The 27,867-nt window shown below is 41.9% G+C and overlaps 1 protein-coding gene across 1 annotated transcript in view; it reads right to left on the bottom strand.

The window, feature by feature from the left end:
* Window positions 1-4,955: 4,955 nt before the first annotated feature.
* DCX (doublecortin) overlaps window positions 4,956-27,867 on the bottom strand; it is a 109,904-nt gene continuing 86,992 nt past the window's right edge. The window contains exons 6-7 of the mRNA XM_055338085.1: window positions 16,627-16,721; window positions 4,956-5,165 (exon numbers count right to left, since the gene is read on the bottom strand). Of these exons, the coding sequence (XP_055194060.1) occupies window positions 4,956-5,165; window positions 16,627-16,721 (305 nt within the window). The remainder of the gene's footprint in view (window positions 5,166-16,626; window positions 16,722-27,867) is intronic.

Here is a 27,867-nt window from a genome sequence, read left to right on the forward strand (position 1 = left end):
AGAGTCTTGTCATTTGATAGCCACTGTCACACCACATAGGCCAAAGTGGGACGTCTGCATAGATCCTTAATAAGAAACCAGTAGGAAGTAATGTAGACACTAAGAAGTTGAATGTCAAGGCCACATTATACCTTTGGGGATGCTGAATAAGCTCTGGGGACCAGGGTGGAGAAGACAGAGGAGACAGTCTCCTTTTCCCGAAAAGATAGGAGGGGCAAAGTCCCTTCAACTAGGCATACTGAAAGGCAAGCCAATGGACAGTTAGCCTTCTAATCTCTGAAAAGAAACAGCGGAAGGGGCTTAAGAGGAACTGCTAACAGACCCAGCTAATAGTAGGTTGACCACTGGAGTCAGCACTCTGTGGGTTTAGAAATGCATTGTCCTCCCCACCCGGTGTCTTGGCTGCTGTGTGACAAAAACCTCCAGCCTTTTTTTAATGTAAACTACTAGGGAAGTGAGGAGTGCTAACCGGAGGAAGAATAAAATTGAGAATTCACTTTTAAGAAATGGATGATCTGCATTGTCTTGGTCCATAATTACAGCCTTTAGGGCAATCCACTGAATATTACCAGCACTAGTCTGGGTCCGGGCCACCAAGAGCCAGAGAGCCTGTTGGAGATGCCTCTTCTACCAAAAGGTATGCATGGGGAATCAATGCATTATCCTTGCTCAAGGTGGTCATACTTACAAGGAAGAGGAAACCCTGTATGGATTCACAGAACAGTGGACAACGCTACATAAAGAGGTCCCCTTCCAGGGGCAGTGGCATAAGTGTGACAACTCCATTGCTACACAGGAGGTCTCAGATCACTTCTGGCACATCGTTGTCTGGAATTTCATTCTCTCTCAATTCCACGTCCCAGAACATAGGACTCTTAATGCCCCCTCATCTCAGGTGAGCTTCAAAATACTGACAGTTTACTAATGAAACCAGCCTAGACCTAAGAGCCAAATCCCTTAATGCAATGCATGACTGAGGCCTGGCCTTGGAGAATCAAGCGGCCCTTTGTGGCCACATACAGGTTCCAATGGCTGTCTTCAAAAAAATGAATCTCTGGCAGCCTGGTGGCTCAGTGGTTAGGCGCCACCTTCAGTCCAGGGTGTGATCCTGGAAACCCAGGATCGAATCCCACATTGGGCTCCTTGTAAGGAGCCTGCTTCTCCCTCTGCCTCTTCTCTCTCTCTCTCTGTCTCTCATGAATAAATAAATAAATCTTTTTTGAAAATGAATCTCTAATGCCTTTTAGTCCCCAGAGCAAGTTGGGTAGCAAAGGAGGTCGTTCAAACCCCACGGTCCCAGGGCATCTGTCTGGAGCTGTCTCTTGGCATAGATGTTTCAGAGGTAGGCTGATCCTGGAAAACAGTCCCATCAGTGTGCCAGAGCCCACTTGGGGCACGTGGGCATGCTTATTCCCTTGTCTGAGGGACATGTGTTTTTAAAAAAGAAAAGCTATTTAGAACCAAATCTGAGGGGGATCGAGGACATGTCCTTCCAGAGTATTGAAGGGACCAGGGAAGTAGACACAGTTTTGTCCAAAGCAAGCACTATGGATTGCTGCCCTATGACTTGGGCTGGGTGATTCAAAGAAGGATCTAGGGGCTCAGACCCCTTGTCTTTCCCTTCTTCTTAGAACTATACATCCACTTTAAGGTTCCTTGGTTACTTCCAATTGGGGAGGTGAAGCAGGAAGAAGAGAGAATTTCCTGAGAAGTGGAGTAAGCCCAGAAGGAAGTCTCTTGGACCTGAACTAATGAACACCCCCCTTAGTTCCCAGGAGGAGCCATGGTATGAGGAAAAACCACGTGTTCAGACCCTGTTGCCTTGGTTTCTGCCATGGAAGGCCACAGGACCAAGCAGTGTACACAAGAAGACGAGTATGGGGTATAGAGCACATAGCTTGCTATTTTAGTGCAAACACAAGGAACCAACGTTTAACATCAGCCAGGGTGCATTTTAGTTACAAAGCCCCTTGCTTATACCTGGAAATTGTCCCCATTGGGCCAGGATGGCTATGGGAACATTGTAGTTGAGAACCACCACAGTGAGACCGTTATTTTCTCTAGCTGGGCTCTCTCCCATATTTTAAAAGAAATTATGGCCAGTGAATGGCAGTCACAGTCATTTAAAAAATACTGCAAAGCCATCTCAAAAAATCAGGACAAACAAAGCTATGTTCTGCTCTTCCTTCCTTTCCCTGCTCTAAGAACAAGAAACATTTCTCTCAGCCTACAAAGACCCAACTAGTAGGAGATGAAATGAGCTGACAGGGAAAGTCAGTCTTCCCCCATCTCCACTGGACAGGACTGGAGCTCAGAGGGCTGTCCTGAGGGCTCCTCGAGGTGGGGCAGTGATCCCCTGTGTTGAGTTGACAAGGTCAGGGATCTCATTGTTCCTGTGGTTCTCAATGCCTCCTTCTCTTTGGGGACATCTGCAGTCCATGTAGATGGGAACCATGTGAACACAGGGAGAAAGGGACGTATTAGGTTGCTGGGTGGATTTCCCACTGAGCTCAGGGCAGCACCATATGGCTCCAAGATGCAACATGACCCTGGGAAAGAATTCTCAGGAGCCTAGTGGAAGGCAATACAGTTCAGTGGGAAAAGGCCCTGGAAAAAGAGCCAGGAGATGTGGGTTCTAATCCCAGCCCTGCCCCTAGCCAGCTGTGTGACCTTGGGGAAATTACTTTACCTCTGCATCTCCATTCCTGGCATGAAAATGAGGAATTTGGAGTAGATGATGTGATCCTAAGGTTCCTTCCAGCTAGAAAACTCTATGATTCAATCTAGGCTAATACTAAAGTCCTTAAGGACACAAAGCAGTCATGCTAATGGCTATCCTTTCCAAAACAGTGAAGAGAAAAGGAAATTTTCTCTCAATTTATCCCTAGTTAACACTACTTATGAAGTTGTTCAGCCCAGCCCCCATATATACATTTTGCCCTTCTTTGTCCCTATTTCTATTTCTGTAAGGGATAAAAATCAGGAGGTAGGAACAAGCAACAGATAGACTGTGTGTGTGTGTGTGTGTGTGTGTGTGTGTGTGCACGCACGCGCGTGCGTAGCTCATGCACACGTAAAAGAGGGAGGGAGGATGTGGGGAGCGGTGGCAGATGCTCGCTGAATGACTTGATATTTGCTGAGTGTGCAGAAGGTAACACAATGGGACTTTAGTGGTAATACTGGATTGAGCAAAATCCGGAATGAATGACAGGGGTGAAGGCGCTCAGTGAGAATTTTTCTTTTGCCTTGAAAATGGGCCAATTTAACATGTAATCATTAAATGCTTGAATTTGGAACAAGACCAAGCCCCCTGAAGTGGCAGTACAGAAACATTCTCCTATAATTGATTCAAAGAAAGATGGAAGATCTACTTTTATTACTGAAGACTGTTGGGTCAAAGGCCACTCTAAAGAAAATATGTCCATTTCGTACATACGCCACCAGTGAGGAAATGCTCGTGAAGATAGCATAGGGCCTGGACAGGAGGAAATCCAAATTCCTCCTCTGGTCTTGCTCTTTACCAGCATGTTGGTTAGTTGCCTCAGCCTCTGTTTCACCTTAAATTGAAGGAACCAGGCTAAGTGAGATCTGGAGAAAGTGGAATCTTTGAGAGGTCTGTCCTGAAGATTAAAAATAGACCTGTCTACACTGGTTTCAAACTTGCCTACAAATAAAGGAGCAGGGCAAAGGGAGATTCTCATGATTTGGGGTTCTTTGATGACCAACTTAACCATGAATTGGTAATACCGTCATCAGGACTTTTCTTGAAGCATAATTCTTATAGCTAAGGTATCTGAGGCTTGTCTAGGGACATCTGAGCTACCCCTTCCGCCACCGAGTCCCCTTCTACATATGCACATCAGCAATGCTACCAGGTTGCCATGGATCCATGTAGGGGTATTCTGGAGCATCTCCTAATCATGAAGCAACTGCAAGTACACACACACATACACACACCCCAAGCTTGTTCCAGTTCAAGTGGAGAAACAACCGCGAGTCACTCAGCAGCCAAACAGCAGCTTGGCTTTGAATGCTGCACCTCACAAACTATCCGAAGGATTACAAAGAAATAAGGAAATCTTCATATCTGCTAAAAGCAAACACAGAACTGGCATGCATGGCTTTCCCTTAAATTTAGTTGTCTTTGCCATTATGGGCTATGATTACAGACAAAAAGCAGTGTTATGAACCGGTGCCTCAAAGACTGAGAACTATTTCGAATGATCAGTCCTTAGCAAAGAGAAATCCTTTCTAGTGTTAAAGACAATCGAAAGGTTTCCGTGTCTTCAGTATGAAATATCAGAATTGTAGATAAAAAAGAGTTGTTGCTTAAAATATGCCATAACATTTCCTTTAAAATATAATTAGAATGTCTGGTCCACATTGAAATTATTAATGTAAGCAGAACTGTTAAAAAGCTATCAAAAGACTGATTCTATTGAATTGGCCTCTGCTATTCATTTTGTTTCCTCCTGGAGGTTTCTGTTTGGCAGTGACAGCATGATTTCTAAACTACGTTATTCTTTTGCATTTTTTTTGGTAAATTTTCTGCATGTGTTTTTTAGACAAAAGAAAAATCACCAGTTTATAAAAAAGGAGCCTGAAGTACAGACATGAAGTTTTATAAAAAGGGTATTGGTTTCTTGCTATAAAAAGCGACTGAAAGGTATCAGACCTGAAAACAAATTCTCACAGTGTTTTCAGTGTTGGCTGTTTACAAGGCATTCAATAGAACAGAGATAGATGGATACCATACAGTTTGTGTAATAACTCGCTATGTTAGACAGCCTCCTAGAGGAATTGGGTATAGGAAGTCCCTCACCGCCAACTCTTAATTGCTTATTGATTGCAAATTGCCCCACTTGGAGAGATTGACAAGAAATTCACTGAGCTTTAGAAACTCTACTGAAATGTCTACAGTGTTTCTCAATTCTGCCTAGCCCTGCGCAGGCCTCCTAAGCATCTGATGTCAGAATTACGAGTTGCTGGTGTTTCTCCCCCTTGACAGCCAGAACTGGTGCTAGACGATAAACTGGGGGCTTGATTGGGAGTGAAGAGCGAGGCGTGGGAGCTGCCTTGTCGCCCTCCCAAGATCCTCCAGCATTCTTGAGATCGGGAGACAAGGGGCACTTGTGTTTGTCACTCTTGGATTTGCCAATGAGTTTCTTTCCCACAAACGCATTTTAAGTGCTATGTATGTAAACAACCCTCTACAGAAGGAAGACTGTCGTGTATGAGCAAAGTGAAACGGGAGAAACAATGCAGGCGCCTAAGTTTTCAATAGAAAGGTCACAGACTAGCATATTTTACATCCCCAGAAAGTTACCCCGAAGGATGGTTATCAATCTATCTCTTATAATTGGTAACTGTGGATCAGTGGCCCAGAGGAGAAATCACAGGAACATAAACCCAACATATTACAGTGTGTTTTAAAAAATAACAAGAACAAATAAAAACTTGAAAGCACCAATAGCCCTGTTGGACACTTGAGTATAGAAGTACCCTATTGTAACTGTAAGCTTGGATTTGTACTCTGGACTCTGAACATTCTCTTCTCCTTCACATGGAATCACCAAGTGAGTCTGAATCATCCAAGGACAGAGGCAGGTACAGATCCTGTAAGAAGATAAGAGATAAAGTTAACTCCTTTTCTTGCCATCTTGGGCTCTGAAATGGGCAAAATAGGATGACTTTTTTTTTCTAATTAGTATTTTCTCTAATTTTTATTCTGAACTAATTACAGTTTCAGAGGAAGCTGAAGTATAGGGAGGTATACTTCTACTGATGTACCCTTCACTCAGTTTCCCCCAATGGTAACATCTTGCCATTTCCATTTGCTCATGTGTGTGCATATGCTTGCATGTGTATATGTTGTCCTATGCAATTTTACCACATGTGCATATTTGTGTGATCCTCACCACAAGATGAGATACAGACCTGTACTGTCGCCAAAGAGCTCCCTCATGCTACCCCAATTAAGGGCTACAGCCCCCCATCTCCCACCTCTAAACACCCTATGGCAACCAATAATCTGTTTCCCATCTCTACAATTGTGTCATTCTAAGAATGGTATACAAATGGAATTATACAGTATGTAACCTTTTGGGACTGGCCTTCCCCATTTGGCATATAATTCCCTGGGGATTCATACAAGTTGTTGCACATGTCAGCAGGTTTACTCCTGTATATTGCTGAGCAGCATTCCATAGTGCAGTTATACCACAGTTTGGTTAACTATTCACCCTCGAAGGGCATTGCGGGCTATTACAAATTAAGCTTGCTATAAACATTCCTCTACAGGTTTTTGTGTGAACGTAAGTTTACATTTCTCTGGGATAAATGCTCAGGAGTACTACTGCTGAGTTGTATGACATTACATGTTTAATTTGTAGACTGCAGTATTGTTTTCCAGAGTGAGTGTACTATTTACATACATTCTCACCAGAAAAGTATTAGTGATCCAGTTTATCCACATCCTCACCAGTATTTGGCGATTTTGCTACTTTTTTATTTTAGTTATTCTTAATGAGTTTGTAGTGATATCTAATTATGGTTTTAATTTTCCTGATGGCTGCTGGTGTTAAACATATTTTTTTTATTTATGATAGTCACAGAGAGAGACAGTGTGAGAGAGAGAGGCAGAGACATAGGCAGAGGGAGAAGCAGGCTCCATGCACTGGGAGCCCGACGTGGGATTCGATCCCGGGTCTCCAGGCCCTGGGCCAAAGGCAGGCGCTAAACCGCTGCGCCACCAGGGATCCCCTGTTAAACATATTTTCATGTCCATAGATGACATCTGTAATTCCTCCTCAGTAAAAACGTTTCCTTAGGTCTTTTTTTTTTTTTTTTGAGACAGAGTGCGAGAGGAGGGGGTGGCAGAGGGAGAAGGATGATAATCTCATCACCCTGCAATCATGACCTGAGCCAAAATCAAGAGTCAGACACATAACCAACTGAGCTACCCAGGCACCCCTCTTCAGGCTTTTGTTCATTTACTAACTGGTTTTTTTCTTTCTTATCAAGTTTTAACAGTTGTTTGTATACCTTTAGTTAAATATGTGCCCTGCAAATATTTTCTCCCACTCTGTAGCATGTCTTTCCATACCTTTTGCATGGTCTTTGAAAAGCAAAAGTTTTTAATTTTGATGAGGTCCAGTTTATTATTCTTTTTATTTTATGGATGGTACTTTTATTGTCAAACTTAAGAATGCTTTGCCTAGCCAAAGATCACAAGATATTCTCCTCTGTTTCCTTTTTCTCTGTTTTACATTTATACCTATAGTCCATTTTTAAAAGTTAATTTCTACATAAGATATGAGGTTTAGGTTAGCAGTCATTTTCTGGCCTTTGGATATTCAATTGCTCCAGCGCCACTTATTGAAAAGACTTTCTTTCCTCCACTGATTGAATCTGTGTCTTTGTCAAAAATCAGTTGTGAATATAAATCTCAACTCATTTCATGGTCCCAGAAAACTGCCAGGTCCTGAACAAATGCCTAACCCTGAAAATGTACCTCATTTGCCTACTTGCAATTTATTTCCTGATGCTCTTCCATTTTGCACCAGGAATTAGGATCCATGGTTTCAATGCTGTCCAAGGCTTATATGTCTTGAGGAGATTGGGAGGTGATATGGCATTGGTTTTTCCCACTGTCCCCAGAACTGTATTTGGAGGTACTTCTGATTCCTCTTGGACTTACTTCACCCATAATCTAAATCAGTGATTTTCAAATCTCTGTCTCTCAATCTCTCTCTCTCTCCTCCTTCTAAATCCTCTATTCAAATGAAATTTTGTTTGGAAGCCCAATACATTAAATAAATAAATAAAAGTGTAGCTCTTGTGGCTGAATCAGACATGGCGAAGGCAGAATTTCACCCATCGCCAAATGAAGCAGTTTGAAAACCACTGCTATCATTCACATTATCAGCAAGATACTAAAGGGAACTGAAAAACTTAGGTCACCTGTGGATATTTAAGAGATTCTCCTTGGTATAATAGAAACAAAGAACATAGGTAGAGACTTGTCCAAAAAACTGGAGCCTATAGCTTCTCTGTGAGTTAGAGGGAAAAGTGAAGATGAGGAAGAAGGACAAGAAAAAGGAGGAGAGGGACTTGCTTATCTAAATATTAAGAATGCTTTTTGCTGTGGGGCACCTAGCTGGCTCAATCAGTAAAGCATGTGAGTCTCGATCTTGGGGTTGTAATGAGCCCCATATTAGGGGAAGAGATTGCTTAAAAATAAAATATTTAAAGAAAAAAAAGAACACTTTTTGCTGACAAGGAAGGGGTAAGAAAATGTTTAGACAGCTTCAATGGAAAGAGGAGCTAAGTATATTCAGAAAGCTGAGCTTTTAGTCCTGAATAATCTATACTGTGACATTGAAAAAGTCTTTGAATCTTGGTGTCTTCATCCCGAAAATTTAGTATTGGAAAGGACAATATGTAAGGTCCCCTCCACCTCTCAGTCTGTTATTTTGGACCCTCAAGGGACTACTTAATCATTAAAAAACACAAGAAAGGCAACTATAGCAAATAGACTCACTTCTTACCAACCCACCATCCCTTCACGGTAGGGGCTGACAAACTTTTTTTGTAAAGGGCTAGATAGTAAATATTTTGGGCTCTCTTTGCTGGTTACATATGGTTTCTTCCATGTAGTCTTGTTTGTTTGGGTTTTGTTTCTTTTACACCTCTTTAAAGATATAAGAAACATTTTTTTTTACACATCGGGGGACTACCCCGAAACAACCAGGCCATAGGCAGTATTTGACACCCTTGTTCTACACTACCAAACACCCATCTCTTATAAAACTGATACACAGGTAAGAAGTGCAAGGCTGAGGAAACAACAGGAGTTCAATAAAAACTTGTAAAATTGAATTGGTACACAATTGGGTCACATCTCTGAAGGGATTTTAGTTCTCTTATACTTGAATAAAGTGAAAATCGAACATAGTCAAAAATATCTTTGAGCTCTAGACTTCCATAATGGCAAAGAAAGACTCTGAAAATCTGCTCCTGCAGTGACACTGGAAAAATGGTCAAAATCAACTTTTTCAGAACTCTGGAAATTAACCAAAAGCTTTCAGCAATCCAAAACGTGTTTATTCAAGAAAAATGGCTGAATTTTAGTAAGAATATAAAAATTTGTAGTGCATTAGCTTGTTCTATTTCCTTTTCCTCTCCCCAACTACAGTGTACCTTTGAAAACCAACAGCCTCCCAATTACAGTATCTGAAAAACAGCAACTTAGCAGTGACCAGAGGGTGCAGAATGAGTTGGAAGCTCCCCAAAATGCCCCCATTCCCAGAGAATTGTCACTATTTGACCTGTTAGGAGCTCCTTGGAAACTCCCACTCATGGGACTCTTTATTTGACCTGACGCAGAGCACACTCGCTGTGAACCGCCTTTTCAGGGAGCTTAATCAGCTGCAATTGTTTAAAATCACAGCTGCCTAACATAGAGGAAACTGTTGGGGTAAGTGAAGCTGCTCAAAACCTTAAAAGGGAAAAGCTACAGAATTAATGTCCATAGGAGACTTTGAAAAGCTCTAACATATTCACATATTCCCAGGAATCTCTATGACATGGTACATTATCAGGACTGGGTGTATTCTGAGAAGAGATCGAAAAAGGTCCTAATCTCTCACCTCTGGTTGGCCTTGGGGCCCTCCTCAAGCAGGAAATGAAGGCTGAGGCAAAGTTATAAACTGCCTGACAGAGCACTGAAACCATCCCCAACACACACACACACACACACACACACACACACACACACACGCATGCACGCACGCAGTGTTTCAGCCAAGGCAGGGAACCTTATTAGATCAAAGCATTTAAGAAAATCTAGGAAAATTATCCTTCAAGAATGAAGGAGAAAACAAGACATTCTCAGATAAACAAAGACAGAGAGTTCATTGCTAGCAGACATCTCCTCCAAGAAATACTAAAGAGAAGCTTTTGGGTCGGGGGTGGAGGGACTGAAAGGAAAATAGACGGTAGTTAAAATCCATATAAAAAAGAAAGAACACTTGGTATATGTAAATATATAGGTAAATACAAAAGACAGTACAAATTTATTTTTGTGACTCTTTCTTCTATTAACCAGTTCAAAAGACAACTGCATGAAATAGTGATTGTATAAGTGTGCTGATGGATTAATTACATTATAAAGATGTAATTTGTATGTCAATAAGAGCCCAGAAGGAGGGGGAAGGAAAAAACTGTACTATAGTAGATTTTTTAGTGTTCAATTGAAATTAAGTTGATATTATTCCAGAATAGATTGCATTAAGATGTTAATTGTACTCTCCAGGGCAGCCACTAAGAAAATAACTCAAAATAAAATTAGTAAAACTACAACAAGGAGATTCAAATGGCACATTAGAAAAATATCTAACACAAAAAAGAACAGACATTGAGGAATAAGGGAACAAAAAAGACATAAAACATATAGGAAAGAACAAAATGGTAGATGTAATCTACACCCTAGCAGTAATTACATTAAACATAAATAGATTAAGCACTCAAATGAAAAGGCAGAGATTGGCAGAATGGATTTTACAAAAAACAACATGATCCAGCTCTCTGCTGCCTGAAAGAGACACAATTTAAAGACACAAATTGATTGAAAGCAAAAGGATGGACAAAAAACTTACCATGCAGTAAGTAATCAAAAAGAGCTGGAGAGGCTATACTAATAACAGAAAAAAATAGACTTTGAGACAAAAAATTGTTGATAGAGACAAATAAGGATGTTTTCTAATGATAAAAGGGATAAATACACCTGAGAACATAAACATACATGTGCCTTAACAACAGAGCACCAAACTACATAAAGCAGAAAATTACTTAATTGAAGGAAGAAATAAACAACTCATCTAGGATAGTTGAAGACTTCAGTACTCCACCTTCAATAATGTACAGAATAACCAGGCAGAAGACCAATGAGGAAAGACAAGACTTAAATGACACTACTAACAATTGCACATCTATAGAATACTCCACTCAACCATAGCAGAACACACATTCTTCTCAAGATCCCATGGAACATTCTGCAGAATAGACCATATGCTAGGTCACAAAACAAATCTCAATAAATGTAAAAGGGTTGAAATCATACACAGTATGTTCTTTGCAGTGGAATTAAAGAAAGCAATGACAGAAAGGTATCTGGGAAATTTACAAATATGTGGAAATTAAACAACATACTGCTAAATAGCCAATGGGTCAAAGGAGAAATCACAAGGGAAATTAGAAAAGACTTTTATCTTTTCTAAGACAGAAAATGAAATAACAATACACCAAAAGTTATGAGAAGCAGCTAAAGCAGTGCTCAGAGGGAAATTTATAGGAGATGTTTAGAATATGAACTCATAGAAACAGAGAGTAGATCAGTGGTTGCCAGAGGTTGGGTGGAGGGAGAAGAGACTGTGAATACTTTTGAGGGTGATGAATATATTCTTGTACAACTTCATGATTATACTAAAAACTAGCAAAGCGTATACTTTTAAAAGGTGAATTTTACAGTATATGAATTACATCTCAATAAGCTGTTATTTAAAAAAAAATGGTACCTTTGAAAATCCCTTAGGCTGACAACTGAATATTCCTGAGCATGGAGCCCTATACAGCAAAATGCATGCATCGACATTTAATGCATAGAGTGATATTTAGCATGTTTTGTGGTAGTTTTGTTCCATGACTCTCCTGTGACTCTCGATGAATTCCATTAGTCTAAATTACACACGATAGAAGTCCACTACAGAGAAAGAGCACAGGATTAAGAGTCAGGAGACCTAGGTTCTAGCCCTATCTTGGCTATTTCATTTCCCCTTACAAGGGCCTTTGATGCTCTGTCTGAACATTGAGGGAGACGTGGAGTACAAGATCTTTCAGGTTCCTTCTTGTTCTAAAATTCTCTAAGTCAGATCACTGCATTTTGTGTTTTATTAGTTACACCAAAGCAAAGGAAACAAGACTGACATTGCCAAGTTCCTAACCACCCTGCACATTTTTTGGGCAACACAGAAGGGCCTTTTCATTATGGAGGCCACTTTGAGTCCTAACACACTGAACCACAGGGCTTCAGCATTCACCCTTGCTCTCAATTACTCCTGTAACAGACCCTTCAGTGTAGTTGGTTGGCTGGTGGAAATAATCATAAAAGATTATTTCAGACGTATATTTCAGAGGAAGGGGGTGCAGGCCTAGGGGTAGAATCGCGAGGAGGCTGCACTTGTAGTCATTATGACTTGGGATGGGTGAGGTGAGAGGCAGGCTATGGAGAGAACCCATAGGACTAGGCTTAGTAATGAATTTCTGTACTTATGTCCTCCATCCACTTACATCGTATTCAAAAGATATTTTCTTGTGTGGGTAGAACAATGTTCAGGAGAAGGAATTATCTCAACTCTGTTTTTGTTGATCGATATGTAGAAATACAGAAACACACATATTGCTTAACAATACAAATAATTTGCACCTGAAATTCATTTGCTTAGTCCCTTGGAGCCCTACAGAACAAAATGTTTGTAACAAATACAGCTGTGCTGGCGATACTATTGCGTTAGAGAAAACAAAATCTTGGTCTCTGGTCCAAGGAGCTTATAGTCCAAAGGAAGTCAGAGAGGAGTCTTGAGAAACCTGGCTTCTAGTTTGGGTTTGCTTTTTCCCAAACGTGCCCTGCACTTTTCTGATGGCGTGGCTTTATTCTTGCTGACTTTTTTTGTTTTTTAATGCTGGAATGCCCATTCTCTTCACCAGCCATCAAAAGCCTACCCAGGCTTCAAGGCCCCACTTAAATGTCACCTAGTCTGCAAAACTTTCCCTATCTCCCACCCTCACCCCATTAGAGGCCTTTCCCACCCTTCTTTGTGCTCTTAGAGTCCTTTTGTCCGCTCTTGATCACACTACCAAAATCCACTTAGAGTGGTGTCTATGATTTAAGGGTCAGTACCCGACTTTACTCATCAAACTATCTCTCCAAGCACTTACAGGACCACAGAAAAGGAGTCTGAAAACATAGAAGAAAATGTGTATTTAAATTATGTTGGTTATATTTTCAAATAATACGTCAAATATACTTCCCTTTGATCTCAAGAAGACTTTACAAGCCAAATGCCTCTAAATTTAAAGGAATGAGTGCAATTACCAACCTGGAAAACATTTTTAAATAAACAGAAGTGTTTTCCTATATTTCTGGACTTTTTGAACATCTTAAATGTACTATATTCTCCAAAGTGTTGAATCATACTGGAGTTGTCTTTCACCTTGGCACCCCCTTTTTCTCATTTGGAAAATGGAAACGCTACCTACCTGCCCTATCTCTTTGGCAGTGTTATCACAAGGGTAAATAGGAAAATGACTGTGCAAAAGGATCAAGTAGTATGGAAATGCAAAATGTTGTTCTCATTAACTATCCAAGGACTTACTTTGTGTCCATATTGTTAGCACTCGAGTATGCAGACTTTGGCTAACCCTCTCACAGCTGCATTAAAGAGGATTCTCCATGAGCTGTTTAAGAGGGGAAGCCAAGAGGCTGATTACAGCTTAGGGCCCTGCCATCAAGAGTTACCAAAGGGATGCTGGGACTTCAAATTTGTTTCCAATTGCGCAGGAGGAAAGTCATGGCCTCAGACACCTGCTTCCTGTTTCCACCATGACTCACACCTTTCAGGTCCACTTGGATGGAAGTTCAGATGAGAACTGCTTGGGCCCACTGCCCAAGGACCTTACTGGTGCTATCTAAGGTTCAGGTAGCTATGTAGAAGGAGGAACAAGAAGCTGAGGCCTGAGACCCAGGGGGCCTGAGCCAAGGTCACAAGATACTTTTTAGCTTATTTGGAAAAACCAGTTCACCCTGCATCTTGGTAGTGTCAAGCATGAGGCTGTTGCCTCCCGATCAGATGCACTGAGAGAGACATATTACTTCTATGGCAATTCTGCCCCAAATGCATAATATGGACTTAATCACAAGGAAACATCAGACACACTTAAATCAAAGGACATTCTACCAAATAACTTGCCTGTACTCTCCATTTCTACCATACATCATCAAAAAGAAAGACTCAAGTTCTAGTTTAAAGAAGACTATAGGAACATAACAACTGCAGGTGATGTGTGAATCTGGACAGCAATTGCTGAAGTGTGAGTATGAGCTGTAGCGTATATAACAGTGTTTCACCAGTACAAATTTCCTGATTTTGATCACTCTGCTATTGTTAGGAATGAAAATATCCTTATTGTTAGGAAATACACACAAGCATTCAGACGTAAAATGGTATGATGTGTGCAACTTAATCTCAAATGTTTAAAAAAATGGTAAAGTGTGTGTGTATGTGCATGTGCATGCGTGTGGGGGGTGTGTGTGGAGTGAGAGAACACAAGGACTAAATGGAGCAAAAATATAAACTGGTGAATCTGTGTAAAGAGTGTACAGAACTTTTTTATATTATTCTTGCAACTCTCCTGTAAGTTTGAAATGATATAAAAGTAAGAAGTTAAAAAGTTAGTAAGAAGCTCACCAAAACCCAAATTCTTTAAATGTTTGCTCTAGAGAATCATATGATTTGTTACTTCATGTGTGTTTGCCTCACTGTCATAAAAAAGAGTCATTTTAAAAATAACAGGATGTACTGGCAATCCCACAGAGAGGCTCTGGCAGTGCCACCATCTATCGCTTGTTCTAGTCCTTCAATGGTTAAATTAGTTCATAGAATTGAGTCAAAACAAAACAAAACACCCACACAAAAAAGCCCACAAACCCAACCAGGAGAAATGGTTTAACAAAGCCAGCACTCACCTCAACAGGCTTATGGACGATGGGTCCTCAGCCTAAATGAACTGAACAGGTCAAGTGAAAAGCTGAATGACTCAAGTGAGCAGGCCAAATAAATGTCCAAGCTGCCCCATTGCTTTTGATGAAGATGCTGGGGTAGGTCAATCTCCTCAGAAGGATGATAAGGGCAGAAATGCATAGGGCAAAGACAGTAAGAAGCAATGTAGCATAGGAGCTCCTGTTGGAGAGTGGAATGACAGAAAGAGGCTACTCCCCATCTTGGAGCAACCATAATTAATGAGCTTTGCTGCTCAGAAGAGTAACCGAGTGCTGACGGTAAGGGTAGTTTTCATCCATGCTACAACCTCTGCGTAACACTGGCTGCACAGAAAGTTCAGCAGATCCTCATTTGGGGAAACAAAATAGCTGAGCAGGACAATTAGAAGGTTCTGGTCGGGGTCAACACTGGAAACTAAAGGGGTCATTACAGGAACAGAATAGGAAGTAGGAATGATGAACAGGTAATGGTCGATTAACCAAGAAAGTAGAGTCCTAACGTAGAGAAATGAAAATGGATGTCAGGTAGTGGTGTGAGGTTACATTCGTAAAAACTAACTTTCCGGTGGTAGGGGGTAGGGGAGGGGGAAGACCACAGCCTTGATTTGTAGTGTGTGCTGATTTCCATGGAGCAAATATTCCCACCACGACGGAGTTCTTGTTACCAATCTGTAATTGCTGAGCATAGAGCTCAGAAGCGATGTACACAATCAACACTTGTGAGCTAGCATGAACTGGCTCCAGCATACTGCTGGCAGTCACTCAGGTGCTAGTTCTATATCTGCCACCACCTAGCTATGTCACCCTAGTAACTTAACCTTTCTGGGTCTTCATTTCCTCTCCTGCAAATTGTTGACCCCCCAAGATTATCGAGACAATCAAATGAAAGTAATTTATCTCCATCTAAAATCTTTCAGCTCTGACCATCTATGGTCCCGTGATGGAGTTGGCCACATTGGTGGCCTTTTGCCTATTTCCATCTCACACCAGGTCTTGTGAGCAGGGAGAAGACAAAAGAATTCTAGAGGAATCTGCTCCAGAGTGTGGCCATCGAAGCAGAAACCAGGTTCACATTGCCTCAGAGGTGAGGTCCAAGGCAGTAACTGCTCCAGATTTTCTATACAGAAGAGATTTCTGGGTGGGCATCTGTTTGGAAAGTGGTGCTAGAGAGTTTACAAACTTGTATTATTTTTGAGGTATATTTATTTGGAATTACTTAGTGGTGTAAATGGTTCCCAGGCAGGGTTGATGTGGTGTATATGTGCCCTCTCCTCCTACAATGTACCAGAAACTGCCTGGTAGTGATGAATACATAGTGAAACTAGGGTGTGTTCATGTTTTGATGTCCAGCAAATCCAAAGGGAGTCACTCAGTGCTAACTTTCTTTGACTGCTATCTTTGTCACTTCTTCCGACTGGTGCCTGGGGACATAAGCTGTGCTCAATGCCCTCTTTGCTGTGCTGAGTGCTTTCCAGCTCATCCTCTGAGCCATCATTTGGTGACACCAGTAACTCAGGTATTTAGGACCTTTGTTACCTCTTCCTTTTGGTTAAGTGTAACTGGGAATTGCAGGGGGTTAGGCTGGGGGGACGTTGGTCGAAGGAACAAAATGAAAGTGACTAGAAGCTTGGCACCTGCTGGGATTCCCAGGGCTTCAAGCTCAAGGACCAGATGAAGGGAAATTCTGGCCTTAATGCATTGCTGGAGTAGATGGCAGAGAAAACCTTCACCCAGTCATTCAGAGAAGTCCGAGTGCAAAGGGGTTTAGTAAGGTATAAGAGACATAATACCTTGTGCTTCCGGAGGCTGCCAGGACTGGTGGGCGTGGAGATGGGTGACTGTTTAGACTTGGGGGTAGAGAGCTGGCTGCTGGAGGTCCCGTTTGCTAGCCCGAGGCAAGAGAAAAGGAAGGGGTAAGAATCAACAGCATACAAAGGAACCAGTTATCCTTCCCCTCCGAAGACACTAAGAACATTCAAGCAAGGTACACAGACAACCAAGTGATTTGATGAGCGGAACAAAGGTGAGAAGAAACACATTCCTCAGAAAGGGCCAGAACAGCAATCCTCAGTTAATTAGATCCTGGAGCAGTGCAGGGCCGTAATCCTCCCACCCTTTCCCCTGAGTGCTTCCAATTACAGGGCTCTGGTTCTTTTCAAACCTTTCTCATATTCATTCCCCAGTTTGACCCTAACACCATCTCTGGGAGGTAGTGTGGGAACATATGATTTTGTTTCGATGTTACAAGGCAGAAAAAAAAAAGGTGAGGCAAAAAGAGGTTCTGTGCCTTCCCTTTAGAGTGGAAGGAATCTGGGTGATTGGGACGAGGAGCGCATCCCCTCTGGTGGTAAATGCCGTGGCAGGTACAGGATAGCCCCGTGGCCAATCTCTCCCCACTCTCTCTTTTCCTGCTCACCCCCCCCCCACACACACACACACTTCACTCTCTCTTCCTTGCCTCATCCTGGCTGAAAAGAGCTGAAGGAAAGAAAAAAAGAAAGGAAACTACCCAGGAAGGAGAATAGAAAAGAAAGTGGAAGAGAAATAGTGTGACACATAAAGGCTTGTAGAGGGAGAGGGGCAGAGGTGGAAATCAGTAACAAGGGAGCAAAAGAGATCAGGAGTGGAGAAGGGAGATGAGGAAGACAGGGTAAGAGGTCAGGAGAAGAAAAGAAAGCCGAAGTATGAAACCAGGAGAAACGCACAATGACAGAGGAAGGCAGACAGTGGTGGTCAGAGGCAGGGTGCACCCTCATTTCTCTCTAGGCCAACAAAATGCTGAAAAGGAGATGGTTTAGTATGCAATGTCTTGATATTACATTGTGTTTGTAAATGGTTTTATATTCCTTTTGCTAATGAGCTTTTTAAAGATCCAATCATGTAAAAAAATGTGGTGCATGGAAATGGAACAATTAAACAGCTCTCGAGTGGATTCATGTTTAGACATCTCCTGCTATAGTTAATTTAAAAAAAAATCCAAGGACCAACACTGCTAATCAGAGATACTCTGAAATGTGGTTTACAAATAAAGAGATCTTTTTAAAAATATCCCAAAGGTACATGGGGCAGAGAGTGAGAGAGGGAGGAAGGAGAGAAACAAGAAGGAAGGGAAAGCTTAAATTGTTGTATCATGAATATTTTCTGAGAATCTAATGTCCTCTCTTCCACCTAGGATAATGTTTCCCTAAGTTTTGGAACCTGTGTTATCAACTATAGAGATGGAAGAGACACCAGTGGGGTGGTTACTGAGTTTATCCAAGTGCAAGCAAGCTAAAATATGGGCACATAGGTATCCACTTATCTGGCTTGAGATGTGTATTAGTGAATGCATCTCCCACATACTTACTGAGACACCTTTCTCCCTGTCAGGGCTTCCTGGAACTCTTTCATTCATTTAGCCAGTAGTTACAGGGAGCTTTCTCTAAACTAGGCCACGTTGGGATTCCAGAGATGAGTAAACTACTTCCTGTGGTGAGCTGGGCAAGAATACAGTGGGCTAAGTACTATGGCAGAGCCATGCATAGGTAATTGTTGGAGCGCAAAGGAGAGGTTTTGAAATCAGGAGACTGGGAGGTACATAGGAGGAGGCAACACCTGAACAAAAAATCTTGAAGGATGACTCTGGAATAATTGGAGACAAATCAATGGAGACAGGAAATAGATTAACGGTTGCCAGGGGCTGGCCAGGGTTGAAGTGGGTAGTTGGGGAGAAACAAATGTGTGTGATAATAGGGACAGAGTTTATTTTAGGGGGATAAAGATATTCTGGCAGTAGTGGTGACCATTGCACAGCTAGGTGGCTAAACTAAAATCCATCGAAGTGCACATTCTGAAGGAGTACAACCTAATGTGAATTGTAGCTCAAAAAAGCCATTACAAAAAGAAGAATTAGAACTGGTTAGGCAGAGGACAGAAAGGGTATTCTAGACTCTAGGATTGTACCAGTAGGGGCAAGGACACAGAGGTATAAAAGAATACAGTATGTTTATAAAGTGCAAAGAGCTCAAAATGGCTCAAGCACAGGTGCCAGCAGTGAATTCTAAGAGATGAGATTGGGAATGGCGTAAAGGGTGGACTTTGGGGTCCTTTTGTGGGGCCTTTTTAAAAAAAATATTTGAGAGAGAGAAAGACAGAGGATGGGCAGGAGGGAGGAGGCAGAGGGAAAAGCAGGCTCCCATTGAGCAGGGAGCTCGACATGGGGTTCGATCTCAGGACCCTAGGATCATGACCTGAGCTGAGGGAAGACTCTTAACCAACTGAGCCACCCAGGTGCCCCCTTTTGTGGAGCCTTTTACTTGGGTTTCATTCGTGAAAGAAATCTGAGAGTGATACTATCACTATTGCATTTTAAAACTATTACTCCAATTGCTGGGATAAAATGGGGATGGGGTAGGCTACAGTGAGGGTAGGAGCAAAGAGATTGGTTAGAAGACAACGTGCTAGTCCAGGGGCACCTGGATGGCTCAGTTGCTTAAGCATCCTACTCTTGATTTTGGCTCAGGTTGTGATGTCAGGGTCATGAGATCGAGTCCCAAGTTGGGATTCTCTCTCTCTCCCTCAGCCTCTCCCCTTACTCTGTTTAAATTCTTATTTAAAATAATTTTTTTAAAAAAGAGGACCATGCACTAGTCCAGGTGAGAGATGATGATGACTTAAAGCAATGGAGAGGGAGAGAAGGGACAAAACAGAAGAGACCTAGAGGACAGATAAGCTTAGAGTGTTATGTGCGTGCACTAGTAAGCCACCCCAAGAAAAGTGTGATCTGTGCCAACCAGCATGGAGACTGTGGGGGCTAGGCTTGGCCACGGCACTGGGCACTTCCCCAGGTGAGCTCTGAAATTTTGTTCCACGGGATCAATGCCTCCTTTGGCAACAATGGATTATTTGGTTCCGAGGGATCAAGGCATCCTTTGGCAACAATGGATTGTCATTCCCCAGCATTTATCATCCATGCTACACAGCAGTAGTTACTATATTCCCAACTGTCTTTTTCACCTACACTCTTACCTAGCTGAGGATGGGCCCACTGGTCTTTGCAAAATTGATAAAACTGATCACAAGCATGTCTGCAGGTGAGGCAGTTTCCACCTATTTATTGGCCATAGACCTGCACATACAGGTTCTTGTGCAACTCCCAGTGCTTTTCTTAATATCCTCAGAAAGTCTCTCACTCCAAAACTTTAGGGGTAATACATAAACACATATTTTGTGAATACCTCTCTCTCTAGTCTCTGTGTGTTTGTCTATGTTGATTTCTGCCCCTCCCCGGCTAGTCAATCTTAAGCTACCTATAATGAAAGACTATTTGTCATCCACATTCACCAAGCATTTTGAAAATTCATTTTTTTATTTTTTTAAAGATTTTATTTATCCATTCATGAGACACACACACACACACAGAGAGAGAGAGAGAGAGAGAGAGGGAGGGAGGCACAGAGACACAGGCAGAGGGAGAAGCAGGCTCCATGCAGGGAGCCCGATGTGGGACTCGATCCCGGGTCTCCAGGATCACGCCCTGGGCTGAAGGCAGCGCTAAACTGCTGAGCCACCCGGGCTGCCCCGAAAATTTATTTTTTAATACCTTAACTGCCACCCACTGCATTTTTGGGAAATGCAAACACTTCCCCAGACTTCCTGATGGAATAAAACCCAAAGGTGGACATAGAGAGACATGAGAGAACATAACACGCACAAGCAGATGTCAAGTTCTCTCGAGCTGAAGGAGCCCCTACATTTATAGACTAGATAAAAATACACTCACATGTGCATTTCTTCTATGGATTCTGTGGGAAAAACTACCTGCCAGGGTGCCATTTGATATAGACTCTGAAGCTAATTCCTATAAATGTCAAGTAAGAGAAGAAGCAGGAAAAAAATGCTAATAGGGTCTGATGAACCATGCACAGTCTCACATTGGCCCATCCACATGGACAGCCATGATAGTTCATTGTGAGAGCGGCCGGAAGTAAGACCACTTGTGACATCCCTCATTATCCTTTATTTTTCTTTACAAAATGTCCTCAGCTCATCTCTGAACTTCTAGTTCACAGCGGCTATTTGAGGATGCATGAGGGGAGACTTTGCCCCCTTTGATTTGTCTGTCTTTCTCCTTCCCCTGCTCAGAACCATAGCCCTGTCTCACCATGGCCACCTTTTATTTCCTCAGAGTCCAAATCCTTTCCTTCCTTTCTTCTCATTGTACAGGGCAGTGTTTTCCCTCTACAACAAGGTGCATCTGGGACTTCTCAGTCTCCTAGGCCATCTTATCAATCTTATCAATAAAAACCAAGATAATAATTATTGCTTATTTGGTGTCTGGTAAGCCAGGCACTCTCTGTATGTACTCTCCTCTACCCCTGCAAAATAATAATAATAAAAAAAAACATAGCTTCTTTTAGTTTTATTTTCATTTCCAATGAGGAAAGAGAGGCTCACTTTAGTTAGGGATGCAAAAGTCAGGATTTGAACACACATCTTTCTGATTCCAAAGTCTATGTGTATTTCGGTTTGTTTTCAGTTTTTGCTATATCCCTCTTGCTTTTATAGGTGAATTGCTTCTGGGACTCCTTTGTATGACAACTTTCTTTTTAAAAATATTTTATTTAAATTCAATTTGCCAACATATAGTATAATACCCAGTTCTCATCCCATCATGTGCCCTCTTTAGTGCCTGTCACCCAGTTACCCCATCCCCTTACCCTCCTCCCCTTCTGCCACCCTTTGTTTCCCAGAGTTTCATGGTTTGTTTTCCTCTCTAATTTTTCCCCACTCAGTTTCCCTCCTATGACAACTTTCTGCTGGAGGAAGAAAGAGGGGAGAAAAGTTGTGGAGAAAGGAGAGAGGAATAGGACAAGGTAAAGTAGACTCCAGAGCTTCTGCCCATCTACTGGGTTTTTATTCCACTTATCTAGCTTAGATTAGAAAGTATTTAGCAAAAACCTTCTTTTATTCATCAAACAGACTGAGTATCATAGACAATGTCATGAAACAGTAAGAGCCAGAGCAGCCAGCATGGCATGTAACTTCCATCACACCACTGAGCTCTCTGGGATGATGGTATCTGTCTTAGGTCTGTTACTCCAAACAGCTGCTGCCCCTCAGCTAGGCAGCACAATGGCCAAGCTTGGCTCAGGCATACAGCTTGTCTCACTCGCTTCTCTGAATCATTATGCCTGCCCTTGCCCCAAATCCTTGGCTCTGTCAGAACAGAGCAGGAAAAACCCAAACAAAAGATGGCTGGCAAGGTAACTAGGCTGACTTACCTATTTACAGCAATTTAAGTGTAGGGGGGGGGGAAGATGGGTTCCCATGAATTAGGAACAAGATGGGTTGAGTCAGTGCCCAAAGGACAAGGAGACAGTCCAATTTCTGGCATGGGCAACCAAGGACAAAATATGGTCACCAGCCAAGCAGAGTTGATGCTGAGCTCCTAGACTATGGATTCCCTGGAAATTGGGATACAGCTTGTGTAAGGTGGATGTAAGTAGCCCCAGGTGTGGCAATTATAGAACTGGCTGGGCAGTGAGTTAGACAAGTCATTATACTTTATGGGTTCAAGTTTGGATGGCCAGAATGGCACAGAAAGGAAAGCGGGGGAGCTTGGCATCTGCTTTGTACCTAACCTTTGCCAAGAGACCAAACTGATAATGCTCATTCACTTAGCTCTGACTTTTCTTCTCACTCTAGTCCCAACACGGGAGCTCAACTCAAAATCAAGCCTGTTGGCTTTGGTTGGATGTCTATTTCAAAATATTGGTTGCTAAAAATAACCCCAGTCTAAAAAAAGGCCATGACAATAATTTGAGAGCCGTCTTAATAATTGCAGTTGTAGTTCTGTAATTGTTTTCAAACCATTTACCATATATGAATTCACATGATTCTCCTGATAACCCCAACAAATGATGGCCAGAAATTAGTGGCTTCCTTTTAATCACAAGAATATAGAGGTTCAGAGAGACTAGGACTTGCTTAAAGGGTATAAATTGCTTCTCCTCAATGGATGGTGACCTCCTGGATTTGTGTATCATATGCCTCTCACCATGACCTTGTTCTCTGATTGGTTCTCTGTCTTGTCTTCTCTAATTCCCTAATGCCTTGCAGAGGGAGATCTCAATACATAATTCAGCCACATCTTTATTTTTTCTCATATTGAGATGCTCAAAGTGTTCCTTCATTCTGATTCAAACATACCGTTTTCTCCCTATATATACAGGGAGTTTTTCTGGAAGGCCATCCAAGTAGAATCAAGGTGGTTTCAACTTACTTCAGAACATGGCCAAGAGACGGAGCCTGTGGTTTTCACACATTCATTCCATAGAACCCCTGGGATGGGTGTCTGGACTGGTTTGACTAATTGTTTCTGCTTGGTGGAAAAGCTTGTGTCCCTCTCCCCAGACCCATCCATTAGGGAAGCCAGAACTGAGGGCACAGAATAGTTCTTCACTGCTCTGATCCTAGGGCTGGTTCCCAGGCCAAATTTAATCACAGGTTATGAGATACTGTTGCTTCAGGAGTTGGAATGGGGATTTTAAATCTATTTCCATCAGACTCTTGGGCAGCATGCAGCTTTGAATCTTCTAAATAAGGAGAGATATAAGAATTTGCAAAACAAATATGTACACGCATTCCTGCAATATTTTGACACAGATCAATGTCCCGCAAGAAGAGAACATCTGTAAGAAGGCTGCTGGAAGTGCCAGGATTATTTACTGCAACTTGATAATGCTGACAATATTTATTTCCTGTTGAAGGTGGTTTTACTGAGAACATGTTTCTGGCGGAGGGAGCCTGTTGTCAATGCTCACTCCTGGTTTCATGGGGTAGAAACTAGAAAAAACTGCACTGATTTTACACATGTTTTGGAACCAGTCAAGGTTCTAAATCGTGGCTTAGCCTGGAGCCTTGGGTGTCCCCTAGCTTCTGTAGGTTTCCATTGGACCATCTGTAACATTTAAAGGGACAGAATACATGTCTCAGTTGTTGTTTTGAGGATTACATGACAGACTATCCATAAAATCCTTAGCTAAGTGCCTTAGTACATAAAAAGGGCTTTGTAACAATATCTTTTTCTCTTAATACCCCCACTACTAGAAATGAAGGGATAGAAGGAGCTATGCAATATATAGGCACTGAGTTAGGAAACCCCTTCTAAAAGGGATGATTTTTCAATCTCTGGGTTGAGGACTTTCTTTGGCTACCATGACAGGCATTAGAGGACTGATGTTTTCCGGAGTGAAGCCCCTTGCTTTTGGTTTCTGCATTTTATTGCTGTGCTTCTGAAAACACAGCCCTTGCACATGGCCCTCTGCACTTCTCTTTTTACTCTCTCAGCCATTACGATGGAGGTGGTTCCTGAATGCAATGTGAAGCCACTGAAGGTTCTGCAGCAGTGAGATGGGGGGGTTGTTGGGAGGGGGAAACAATGGAAATGTGTTTTAGAATGAGAAATATGGTGGCACCACACCAGATGCATAGTGAGACCGAGATTTGAAACAGAGATGCTACTTCAGAGTCCATGGAGTAATCCTGGCATCGGTGATAAGGGAAAGGAAGGGACTCTTATGTGAGTAACGTTGAGATGTTTCAAACAACAGCAGCATATAGTGGACTTGAAGGATTAAAGCATAGGAAGAATCAAAGATAACTCAAAGACAGGCTTGACCTGGGGAATAGAATAGAATTGATCCTATCGTCAGACAGGGAGCACGAGGAGGAAATGTTTTTGGTTTTTAGGCACACCTTATTTGGTACATTTAAGTAGGACTGTCTGATAGGCATTCATGGGATTAATATCCGGATGAAGGTTGGGCTGGAAATGTAGACTTAACAGCCACCTCCCTGTACCCTCATATGTTACATTCATCACCACCCCTGCTCTTTTGTTGATGCTTTTTGCCCCTGTAAGAAATAATCCATTTCCTTATTGATTGGAATATAACCCTCCTGCAAGCCTCAGTTTTTCCAAGAAGGCTTCCCTTAGCACTTACTGCCTACCTCTCCCATTCACTGGGCACTTAAACAAACCATTACTGTTCATTTCTATTGAGCACCATGGTGCAATGGTTAAATTGTGGACTATGGAGCCAGATTGCCTGGGTTCAAACCACAGCTCTGCCACTGATTAGCTGTGTGGTCTTGGGCAGATCACTCAGCTTTCATATGCTCTAGTTTTTTCATCTGCAAAATGGGGGTAATTGTGCCTATCTCACAAGGTTGTTGTAAAGATTAAATTGGTTTATACATATAAAGCGGTAAGAACAGTTACTTGGCACATAATCAGAACTATATATGTATTTGTAAGTAATTTATTAAATATATATGCATGCTGGTTCCCCAATTCTGAGTGACAGGGAATTCATTTTTTCCTTTTGCCCATATCACCTAGAACTACTATGTATTGCACCAAAACTCTAGAGATAGAGATTTAATCGTATTTAAACACAAGTCCCAGACTACAGCAGGTTGACAGGACGACTATTACAGGGAGATGGGTCACCACCACCACATCCCATGCCCTGCAGGGTATTCAGTGACCCCAATTATATTGTTTGCTTCCACAATTTCCTAAGTGGTTCTCCAATAATGATGGAAATCTTGCCTTAGATGCAAGGTAGTTCTCCCACGGAAACTAGACATAAACTGTGGTTTTAGAATCAGAATGGAGGAAACATTTTCTCTTCCCATTGCTTTGCCAAGGGCATCACTTCCCCTTGAGTGACAGTAAGGAAGCCGATGGAATGTCTAGGCACTGGAAATAGAGGTGCCTAATTCCTTATAGCTGTGTTTTATGGAGCACAAAGCAAAGGACACAGATGCCACTCCACTCCCCAGTCTCTCCACATCCCCTGCCTGGAGGTGAGGGAAGGTGGAAGGAAGCTGAGAAGCAAGGAAGCAAGGACCAACCAAATGGGACCTTTCTATTTACCACTCTGGGGCTTTTTCACATCTTGCCTTAAGGACAGTGCAGGAATTGCCCGCCTGGAAGTTAGGACAGCGGGGCTCTGTCTCTTGGGTGCTAAATAGTTGCAGGACATTGAGAAGACCACAGAATACTGAACCTCTTTCTATCTTAGTTCCCCAATCTAAAATTTAAAAAAAACTGGATGATTTTCCCTCCCCAATCTAGTTCATGGTGCTATTATGAGTGACAACTGAGGTGATGAATTTGGAAGTATTTGGCAAAGTGCAGAGCATTTCATCTATGTCAAAGACTGTTATCTTGAACTTCTCTTAGGGAGTTAAGTTACTGTGCTGGCTGCTACAGCACTCAGTAGCCACCAGTCACATGTTGCTTTTGAACATTTGAAGCATGGCGAGCCAGAATTGAGACGTGCTGTCATTGTAAGATACAACCCGATTTCAGAGAATGGAAAATATCTCCTTAGAATGTTACTTACATGGATTACATGTTGAAATGATAATATTTTGGATGTATTGAGTTGAGTCAAATATATTATCAAAATAGATTTCACCTGTTTCTTTGACCTTTTTAACTGTGGCTATTAGAAAATTTAAAATGATATACAAGGCTCACATTATATTTCTACTGGACAGAGCTGGTCCAGAGAGTCACACTCAGGAAGGGCAGAACAACCAGGTCTCTCCTTAGCCAACCCAAAGCAGCCTGATGGGTTGAGAAGTACTCCTGGATACAATTCTCCCATGAACACACACACCCCCTTCCCCGCTGTGTTGTGTCCCTTGACCTCCCAGTACAAAGGCTGTATTTTTTGGTAGAGAATCCATTCTTCCTCCGGGCTTTGGGAACAGGGAAGATTTGACTTTCAGGACTAGGTAGCATAGGTTGGGGGAAGGAGGGTGGGGAATAGTGAGTTGCTACAACAATGACTTACTGAACAACAGCGAACTAATTATCACATTACAATTCTCTCAGCCTACCAGGGTGGGTAATTAGCATCCTTGGACACTCCTTCAGAAAAAAAAAAGAAGAGAAAGAAGAAGAAAGAAAGAAAGAAAGAAAGAAAGAAAGAAAGAAAGAAAGAAAGAAAGAAAGAGAAAAGATTCCTTCCCAGCAACTAGCTACTTTGTCCTTTTAATTCAATTGAATTCAATTCAATTGGGGGTAGTTGCAGTAAAGGAAAAGTTAACACGTTAATGGCTGAAATGGAAACAGCAAGAAACATGCTAGAAAGTTATTCCTGTAGCTCTGAGGCCAGGCTTACCTTTTTTTGCCCATCAAAATGGCAAGTCTTGGGTTAATCAAAATGGGGGCACTGGACAAGTTTTCTTCAAATGCCCTATAGGAGACCTGTGGCCTCAGATTTGATCTGCTTACCACAGTTCCCTGTCCTACTTTAAAGGCAGACATGGCTAATGGGACTTGGATTCTTTGAGTCCAGCAGCTCTGCCCAGAGAGAATGAGAGCTCCTTCTAGCAATAGTATACAGATAACTGAATCCTCCCTTAACTTACATTTAGGGCTTAGCAACAGACATTCCATTTGGGGCACTCTCAGTATTGGCAGGAGTGAGCACTGAACTCAAAGGGAATAAAGTATACCAGCTTGGATTTATTCATGGGAAGAACAGAAAAAAAAAAAAAGACAACTTAAGTACTAAGGAATCAAATTATGACGCAAATTACAGACCAGATCGCATCAATTTACTAAACCTCAAGGCAAACCAAACCCAGATATGAACTGAACCATGAATTGGATCAGATGTACATATATATATATGGATGTCTAATTGACTAATTTCTCTTATTCATTCACTATTACCCTCCTCTGAAAGATTTGTTTTATTTCATAGATTTTAATAAATATTTACTTTCTCCCAACTCCATTGCTCTGTTCTTTTTAAAAAATTTTTGAAAACCTAGCAAACTTGCTCAAACCAGAATCAAACCTATATATTTTCTAATGAACTAGAACATCAAAACATTCCTTTAACTGACCTGAACTGAGCCAATGTTTCATTTGGTTTGAGTCCCTGCTGCAGAGGAACATTTTTGGCTGTCGTTTGCCTTCAAAGGAAGGTAGTTAAAATTCCCTGGAAATGGCCTATCTTTCT

This window comes from Nyctereutes procyonoides, unplaced genomic scaffold, assembly GCF_905146905.1.
Source record: "Nyctereutes procyonoides isolate TBG_1078 unplaced genomic scaffold, NYPRO_anot_genome, whole genome shotgun sequence".
Lineage (NCBI taxonomy): Eukaryota > Metazoa > Chordata > Mammalia > Carnivora > Canidae > Nyctereutes > Nyctereutes procyonoides.